The sequence below is a fragment of the Ovis aries genome, chromosome 24 (assembly GCF_016772045.2).
Source record: "Ovis aries strain OAR_USU_Benz2616 breed Rambouillet chromosome 24, ARS-UI_Ramb_v3.0, whole genome shotgun sequence".
Classification (NCBI taxonomy): domain Eukaryota; kingdom Metazoa; phylum Chordata; class Mammalia; order Artiodactyla; family Bovidae; genus Ovis; species Ovis aries.
In genome coordinates this window covers 27272571-27281850 of record NC_056077.1, presented here as the reverse complement: position 1 = coordinate 27281850, position 9280 = coordinate 27272571, and the positions used below count along the sequence as shown (strand labels likewise).

The window sequence follows — 9280 nt, the reverse complement described above, 5'->3', positions numbered from 1 at the left end:
TCGCGTCCAACTCTGTGCTACCCCAGAGAGGGCAGCCCACCAGGCTCCCCCGTCCCTGGGATTCTCCAGGCAAGACATAGTTTTGTTTTTTAACGGCTTTATTGAGATATTATTCACACACCATATAATTCACCCGTTTAAACTGTACAATTCAATGGTGTGGGGTGTTTTTTTTTAGTATATTTAGAGTTATGAAACCATCACCACAATCAACTAAGCACATTTTCATAACCCCAGAAAGAAACTCCTCAGCTATCACTCCTCATTCTCTCCTCCCTCAGCTCCTGGCAACCCTAATCTGCTTTCGGTCTCTGAAGATGTGCCTTTTCTGGACACTGCATGTAAAGGAAATGTAAAAGATTTTGTCAAATTCTTTTTGCACATCTGTTAAGATGATTTTGTGGTTTTGTCTTTATTGACACATGATGTATTACATGAATTAATTTTCAGATGTCATGCCAACCTTGCACCCCTGGGCTAACTCCCATCCAATCATGGTATATAATCCTTTCTATAACCCCACTAGAATAACAACAAAAAAGAAAACAAGAGGGAAAAAAAAAAAAGAAAAAAAAACACCTTCCTATTCCTCTCTCCTCAGCCCATGATGATCACCCAACCACCATGCTACTTTGTTTCTGTGAAACTGGCTACTTTCGATACTTCATATAAGCGCAGCCATCCAGTATTTATCATTTTATGACTGGTTTATTTCACTTAGTATAATGTCCTCAAGTTTCATCTCAGTTGTAGCATGTTGCAGAATTTCTTAATTTTTTGACTGGTTAATATTCCATTGTTTGTAAACACCACATTTTCATTATCCATTCATTGGTCCACAGATACTTGGGTTGCTACCACCTCTTGACTATTGTGGATAATGCTGCTATAAACACGTGTGTGCATAAATATCTCCTTAAGACCCTGCTTTGACTTCTTTGGAGTATATACTCAAAGAGGAGTTGCTGGGTAATAAATTATATTTTTCAATTTCAGAGGAACAGCTATACTGTTTTTGGTGGCACAGTGGTTAAGAATCTGCCTGCCAGTGCAGGAGATGCACAAGATGGGGGCTTGATTCCTGGGTCGGGAAGATCCCATGGAATAGGAAATGGCAACCCACTCCAGTATTTCTGCTTGGAGAATTCCATGAACAGAGGAGCCTGTCAGGCTACAGTCCATGGGGTCACAAGAGTTGGACACACTGAACGACTGAGCATAGCTAGTTCACCTCTGGACTTGATGGCTTCTTATAACCAAATCACAGCTATACTAATCATTGAAATTTGTTCTTTTTGTTGTTTTCAAATTATGTATGCTCTGTGTCTCTCTGCTGTGCTGTGCTTAGTCACTTAGTCATGTTCGACTCTTTGCAACCCCATGGACTGCAGCCCATCAGGTTCCTCTGTCCATGGGGATTCTCCAGGCAAGAATATTGGAGTGGGTTGCCATGCCCTCTTCAAGCGGATCTTCCCAACCCCGGGATCGAACCCAGGTCTCCCTCATTGCAGGCAGATTCTTTCCTGACAGAGCCACAAGGGAAGCCCTGTGTCTCTCTGCTGTACTATAATCTTATTAATATTACTAGCTGTATTACTTACAGCCTATTTATTTTATAAGATTGTTGCCTCTTGCATTACCTAATGTATAACCAGCTTCCCTGGTGGCTCAGAGGTTAAAGTGTCTGCCTGCATTGCAGGAGATCTGGGTTCGATCCCTGGGTCAGGAAGATCCCCTGGAGAAGGAAATGGCAACCCACTCCAGTGTTCTTGCCTGGAGAATCCCATGGATGGAGGAGCCTGGTGGGCTACAGTCCATGGGGTCGCAAAGAGTCAGACACAACTGAGCGACTTCACTTCTTGCATTACCTAATGTATAACCAGGCCTCCAACAGAATTAATGGTGGCTAAATGTCTTGAGGCAATTGATCATATATATAACTCTATATTAAATAATTCTAACAGTGTTACTCTAGGTATGAAGAAGCAACAGGGGAAAACATTTCCTGGTCCTAGTCCAAAAATAGCACATTGGGTGGCTGATCAATAAAATCCTCCTCTGACCTAGAAATGAAAATTCCTGGTGCCATGGGACAAATTGATTATGAAATGCCTCTTAAACCTAACTTGAATTTATGACCAAGAGGGGCCCCTGTATGGGGGGTGGGGTAGGCCCTGTATGAGAGTTCCCTGTGGCCAAGGGGTTAGGATTCCAGGCTCTCGCTTCTGTGGCTAGGGTTCAATTCCTCATGGGGGAACTGAGATCTCACAAGCCTAGGGGGATACCCCCGCACACCAAGAGGGCGGGGCCCTATGGAGAGGGAAGATATCCTGCTATTCATGCCATAATGTTGGCATGAATAAATGAATAATGAATTAATGAATGAATAAACCGCAAATGTTGCCCGCCATCAGCCACTAAAACCGCCAAGTCCCCCTGTCCCTGTCCTAATGGGCACCCTGAGGTGAATTCAAGACGGAAAAATACAGGAAACATTCTATTCCTTAGATACTGGGCTATAGTTACAATAAGTTGCATATGTAAAGAACATTTTCAACACGTCCCGATGCTCTTCCAACAGAGAAAAGTACAATATCATTAATTTGAAATGTCGGGGTTTTTTGTGATCAGCAAAAATCTTTTGATTATTTCCAACACATATTTTTTGTGGAAATATTATTTCCAACAAAATCTGCTATATATACTGGCTCCTTCCTCGGAGCAGTTCCTCAGAGCTATCGGAGAGAATATAGTCCTCAGTTAAGGTCCCTGAATAAAACTCAACTCGCAAGTTTCAGGCTGGTGCGTTTTTCTTCAGTACCACAAAATCTTTGTTCCTTCTGCTTACTAGCAAGTACCCTCTGACTTTTTCCTCATCGGTAGAACCAGGATGATAAGCATCACTTCACACAGAAGTAGCAAAAAATAAATGTTGAAATGTGTAATATGTTGGGCGAGGTACCTGCGTACAGGAAACACTAATATTAATTCCCTTCCTCAAAGGGCAATAAGGAACTAACCCACTATCAGAAGAGAAAGCCAGGAAAGACAACCCAGGGAAATCGCGGGCCCCGGTTGGCCAGAGTGGCTCCGTCGCTGAAATCCTTCCCTGCCTCGGTTGGGCTGCACCTCTAGGGAACAGAGTACCGTTCCTGACCCCGACGGGTTCGCCCCTTTCCGCCTCAAGACTCCTGGCAGTCACCCGACCCAAGGGTCCAGCTTATCTGCCCTTACGCTTCCCTTGGCTTCGTTCAAACAGGCCGCTTTCGGCATCATCCAATCAGAATGCTCGATCTTCGGCCGCTGCCCAATGAGCGCGTGGAACGGGGGAAAAAAGGGCGTGAAGCCCAATCGCAGCGCCATCACACTTGAGGGCAAAGAGGTTAGGCAGCCGGCATGGCGCTCCGGTCAATAAAATCGATAGCTGGAAACTGCCTGTGTTTCAGGCAAAGGCGGTGCAGTAGCGGCGCCGCCATTTTCCCCGAAGGCATCTTCCGGTGCCTTTCACCCAAGTTCGGGCAGGAGTTTCCTGAATAACAGCGAAAGGTTTCCGTTAGCCCCGCAGGCGGCTGATTCCGGTTCCCGCCGGGCCTCCCCGGCACGCTCCGCACGGGTCCGGCGGGGGCTCCCAAATCCCCGGCCCCTCCAGCGCCCAGGGGCCGACGCTGGGACGGGCAAGGCCGTGGTGCCGGCTTCCCGGGTCCAATGGCGCGGCCTTCGCCTCCGCTTCCTGTGCGGGGACCAGGAGAGGCCAGACCCGGCCGGAGAAGGGGAAGGAGACCGAGGGCGGTGAAGTTCGGGGACGTGGCCTTGTACTTCTCCCGGGAGGAATGGGGGTGTCTGCGGCCCGCGCAGAGGGCCCTATACCGGGACGTGATGCAGGAGACCTACGGCCACCTGGGCGCGCTCGGTGAGGCCCGGCCCAGTCTGCTTCCGCGGCCCGAAGGGATGGAGGAGCTGGGGGTGGGAGGAAGCAGGGAGTCTAGAGGTCCAGGGTCCTGGCCTGCGACCACGTCGTGTCAGGGGAGGAGGACGGGAGCTGGGCAGATGATGCCACCGGGTAGATCAGTCTACCCAGGATTGTGTATGAGCTGGGCCTGACTGGTTCTCCTTCCCTCAGGCTGCGCAGGTCCCAAACCAGCCCTCATCTCCTGGTTGGAACGAAATACTGATGATTGGGAAACGGCTGCCCTGGATCCACAGGAGTGCCCAAAAGGGGTAGCAGTCCAAAGAAGTGAGTGGAAAATGCCTCTGGAGGGCTTGCAGCCTCTAATGACTCAGTCCAGAGTTTTTCGGTGCCGAGGGGTAGCTATGACCCAAGCTGGAATGCTCCATTTACTGTATTTATTTTCAGAACTTCAGAGTTTTTTTCTCTGTGATGGTGTCCAATCCCTGTTGTCAATTTCTAAACTGACCACATGCAGTTGTCTGTTGTGTAAATGGATCAGTGAACTTTTAATAAGAGTTACCATCCTCTTGGGGCTTCCCAGGTGGCTCAGTGGTAAAGAATCCATCTGCCAATGCAGGAGACCCTGGTTGGATCCCTGGGTCAGGAAGATCACCTGGAGAAGGAAATGGCTCTCCATTCCAGTATTCTTGCCTGGAGAATCCTATGGACAGAGGAGCCTGGTCGGCAACAGTCCATGGGGTCCCAAAGAATCAGACATGACTGAGCAACTAAACCTCTACTTCCAACACCCTCTTGCCTCCTTCCCGGGACTCTGCCTCCAGCCTGTTTTAAATTGGGCTCTAAGACAGTCTATAGGGCTTCCCTGGAAGCTCTGAAGGTAAAGAATCTGCCTGCAATGCAGGAGACCCAGGTTCAATCCCTGGGTCAGGAAAATTCCCTTGAGAAGGGCATGGCACCCCACTCCAGTATTTTTGCTTGGAGAATTCAGTGGACCGAAGAGCCTGGTGGACTGTGGTTCATGGAGTCGCAAGGTCAGTGGTAACTGACCACTAACTGAGCAGCTAACACTGAGAGTACCTATACCTCTTGAGTTTTCCAGGTTTGGATTGAAAGGATGAGGGAAGAGTGGTCTGGCATGCACTGGCTTCTTTTTGCCCTTCTGGCCAAGTGACCCTGATCAGTGCAGGAATCTTTAGCCCTCAGGATGAAGTAAGGCTCTGATTAAGGCCATTCAGGTAACTGGAGTTTCTTTGCCAGGTTCTCTAAGAGCAGGGATTTTTCTAAGTTTTGACATATTCCTTGCTTAAAACTTTTCAGTTTTTGCCAAGGCAGTTGTCAAATGGTTGGCAGTTATATGTAAGTCAGTTGGGGAATTTGGTGAAAATACACATTTCTGGACCCTATCCCAGAACTATTCATTTACTCATATAGATGTGTGTGTATTTTCAATAGCCCCAGTTGATTTGGCTGTATATTTAGGTTTGGTTCCCAGAGTGTGGTCTCAGACAACCAGCAGCAGCAGCAGCATCACTTGGGAGTGTATTGGAAAATACAGAATCCCAGGCCCCACCTTAGACCTGCTGAATCCCAAACTGGCAGTAGGGCCCCACAGTCTGTTTCATACCCGCATGCTCAGTCACTAGGTCGTGTCCAACTCTGCGACTCCATGGACTGTAGCTCGCAAAGCTACTCTATCCATGGGATCCTCCAGACAAGAATACTGGATTCGGTTGCCATTTCCTCCTCTAAAGGGTTCTTCCCAACCTGGGAATTGAACCCTCATCTCCTGAGTTTCCTGCATTAATAGGCAGCTTTACCACTGCTTCACCTGCGAAGCCCTAATGTGTTTCATTAAGCCCTCCAAATGATTAGGATCACAATAAAATTTGAGAAGCATGGACTTAGAGGGCCTTATGACCTAGTTACTGCCAGATCATACCTCATTTGTTTTCATTTCCTGCCTTAAATTTAACCTCTTCAAAAATTTTTTAGTTTTTATAGTCAGGTTAATCTTTCCAAGAAACCTTCCCTGACTTCTCCAAGCTGGATTAGGGGCTTCGGTAGTACCCTCCATATTCTGGAGTGGTATGTCTCACTTGGTTGGTTGTCTGTGTCACTAACACTCCTTGAAGATGGTGTTGAGTCTGTTTTATAACCTGTAACACTAATAGGAAAGAGTAGAAGCCCAGTATTTGTTAATTTCTCCTTTGTGTCCCTGTAGAAACCAGAAAGAAGAATGAAGAGAAGGAAGTATTCCCACCTAAGGAAGCGCCCCGAAAGGGGAAGCGTGGTCGGCGGCCCAGCAAACCCCGCCTGATTCCCCGGCAGACCTCAGGAAGTCCCATCTGCCCTGACTGTGGTTGTACCTTTCCCGATCACCCAGCCCTGCAGAGCCACAAGTGTGCCCAGAATCTGAAAAAGCCTTACCCTTGCCCGGACTGTGGGCGCCGCTTTTCCTACCCGTCCCTGCTGGTCAGTCATCGGCGGGCACACTCTGGGGAATGTCCCTACGTTTGTGACCAGTGTGGCAAGCGGTTCTCCCAGCGCAAGAACCTCTCCCAGCACCAGGTCATCCACACAGGTGAGAAGCCCTACCACTGCCCTGACTGCGGCCGCTGCTTCCGGAGGAGTCGGTCCTTGGCCAATCACCGGACCACGCACACGGGTGAAAAACCCCACCAGTGCCCGAGCTGCGGGCGTCGCTTCGCCTACCCCTCCCTGCTCGCCATCCACCAGCGTACACACACCGGAGAGAAGCCCTACCCCTGCCTGGAATGCAACCGGCGCTTCCGCCAGCGCACTGCCCTGGTCATCCACCAGCGCATCCACACGGGTGAGAAGCCCTACCCGTGCCCGGACTGCGAGCGGCGCTTCTCGTCCTCCTCTCGCCTGGTCAGTCACCAGCGGGTGCACTCCGGGGAACGTCCCTACGCCTGCGAGCACTGCGAAGCCCGCTTCTCCCAGCGCAGCACACTGCTCCAGCACCAGCTCTTGCACACGGGAGAGAAGCCGTACCCCTGCCCGGACTGCGGCCGCGCCTTCCGACGGAGCGGCTCCCTCGCCATCCACCGCAGCACGCACACGAAGGAGAAGGAGAAGCTGCACGCGTGTGATGACTGTGGTCGCCGATTCGCCTACCCCTCACTGCTGGCCAGTCACCGGCGCGTCCACTCGGGCGAGCGGCCCTACGCCTGCGACCTGTGCTCCAAGCGCTTTGCCCAGTGGAGCCACTTGGCTCAGCATCAGCTCCTGCACACGGGGGAGAAGCCCTTCCCCTGCCTGGAGTGTGGCCGCTGCTTCCGCCAGAGGTGGTCTCTGGCGGTCCACAAGTGTAGCCCCAGCGTCCAGAACTGTGGCCCTAGATCTGCCATAGGGGCGCCTAGCCAGAAAGGCCAGGCCCTTTAGAAGGGGAGGGACTGTGTAAGTTCATTTCACTTCATGGAGGGGGCCCAGAAAAGGGAAGGAGCCCCCTGATCATACAGATCAAGAGTCAGAACTAAACCCTGTTGCTATACAGAGCTGAAGTTTAGTGTATTCTACCATGCTGGCTGCCTTAATACATGTATCTAGAACAGACAGCCTCAGTAAGGAGAGGGGACATTATGCGGTAAAAATTTTCCAACCTGCCCTGTCCTAAAGGACTTGCTCTGTGTGGGGTATCAGGCTAAAGGTTCTCCCCATCTCATTTAGGGGCTGTGTTTTCTAGTTTGTGCATGCAGTCAGGAGGATCCCATTCATGGGGTGCAAGATCTTCCCCCTCCTCTGCCTCTTCTTCCCTGCTAGGTTTAAAACAAACTTGGTTTAGCCCCCTTTTGACAGTATTCCTGCCAAGTGATCTGCCCTTTAAAACCTCCTTTAATGCAGCTCACTACCTCACAAGGCGGGTCCTTTCACTGTGGCATAGCTCTGACCTTTAGAAGGCCCTTACGTACTACCTTCTCCTTCCCTGGAAGCCTTGCCCAGAATATGTTTAAAACTTGATCTACGCAGCAGCCCTTCAGAAAACTTAATCACAGATATGTTTCCATGTTTTCAGGTTCAGTTCAGTTGCTCAGTCGTGTCTGACTCTCTGCAACCCCATGAATCGCAGCACGCCAGGCCTTGTTTTCAGGTTAAATAGCATTAATTTGGTCAATCATTCCTAAAAGACAGGCTTTCAGTTCCCACACGTGATCTCTCCCCAGGCAGGTCCTGGTTTTTCGATGTCTTTTTAAAAGAGTCATACAAAATAAGTCAGCATCATAGTGTGCACTATACCTCCTTGGTCTGGACTTGTTTGAAGAGGTCTAGATTGTACTGGATTGGAGGTGGTGACAGTGTACCAGGGCTTTATTGGGTTGCAGACACCTATATATATCTAAGCTGTTTTTTTAAACCACATGCTTAAGTCTTCTGCACCCTGCGTTTGGAAGTTTGGTTCAAGGTAGGTCTGGGACATAAGCACAGGTGAGCTTTGGGAGACTGATATTAAGGAAAAGCAGGGTGGGGGAGCTGTGGTCTAGCAGCAAGAAGTAAAACCAGGACCAGCTTGTACTTTATCTGGTGGATTTGAATTTCTTGGGAACTGGGTTTCACTCCTCCCTGATTCTCATGAGAATAAGGAAACACTAGTATAGAACCTTCTGTTGATTCCTCTGTCAGCATCTTTCATGAAATGAGGCGAGGCCATTCAGCAAAGTTAGAAAGTTAGATAATTGAATATGAAGCAGAAGTCTAGTCATCAAGTTGTGTTCATGCCTGCCTCCCTCACAGAAGCTCCATATGGCAGCAGCAACATGTTTTAACCTTTGATTTGCCTTCATGGCACCCATCCCTAAGTAGGTGCTCAGTAAAGCTTTACTGAATTAATTAAACAAGGCCTACCACTTGGCCTTGGGGAGCTGCACCAAATTGGAATTTCCAAACATGATGTATAGTCCAGCCCTTGGAGTCTTTCATCCTCCTATCCATTGCTTCTTCCCTCATTTCTTCTGCCGTCAGCCCTAAGGGTCTGTGGCTGGGGCAGAGTGTTTGTAATTACCTCTGTTCTGGTTTTTAGCAAGTTGCATTGTAACTGTTTCTTCTTGGATTGATGGGCTACCCCAAAGCAGAGGTCATATCAGATTGGGATTCATTAAAATGTCTGATGAGTGACTATGTTCCTTGTGAAATTATTGTTTATAAACTATAAATCTAGTTCCTTGACTGAGGAGACATTTTTATAGTTCTAATAGAAACCTTGCCCTTGCCTAGCAGAGACCTACTAGAATTCTGCCTCACCTTCTGTTGTAGAACTGATTATTTTCCCTACTTTCATCACCAGGCTAACCCAACTATTTCCTTTCCTAGGAATTTTAGAAATTTCTTTGGACCTCAATTGTAACTCATAAA

General features: G+C 48.9%; 1 protein-coding gene across 2 annotated transcripts; it reads left to right on the top strand.

Moving 5' to 3' along the window:
- The first annotated feature begins 3376 nt into the window (after nucleotides 1–3376).
- On the top strand, nucleotides 3377–9043 carry ZNF689 (zinc finger protein 689). 2 transcript variants are annotated; one of them, XM_027961454.3, is made up of 3 exons: nucleotides 3377–3910; nucleotides 4121–4234; nucleotides 6132–9043. In XM_027961454.3, exons 1-3 carry the CDS (start codon nucleotides 3706–3708, stop codon nucleotides 7313–7315), a joined length of 1503 nt encoding a protein of 500 aa, XP_027817255.1. In that variant the 5' UTR covers nucleotides 3377–3705; the 3' UTR covers nucleotides 7316–9043. The 2 variants fall into 2 exon arrangements, with proteins under 2 accessions (XP_027817255.1, XP_042095695.1); XM_042239761.2 differs by lacking the exon at nucleotides 4121–4234.
- The last annotated feature ends 237 nt before the right edge of the window (nucleotides 9044–9280 follow it).

Bases quoted from the DNA above. Each gene is read 5' to 3' on its own strand.
- ZNF689 (XM_027961454.3), top strand. From the start codon at position 3,706: ATGGCGCGGCCTTCGCCTCCGCTTCCTGTGCGGGGACCAGGAGAGGCC. The intron at 3,911-4,120 runs GTGAGGCCCGGC...TCCTTCCCTCAG, and splicing joins CGGCCACCTGGGCGCGCTCG to GCTGCGCAGGTCCCAAACCA. The intron at 4,235-6,131 runs GTGAGTGGAAAA...GTGTCCCTGTAG, and splicing joins AGGGGTAGCAGTCCAAAGAA to AAACCAGAAAGAAGAATGAA.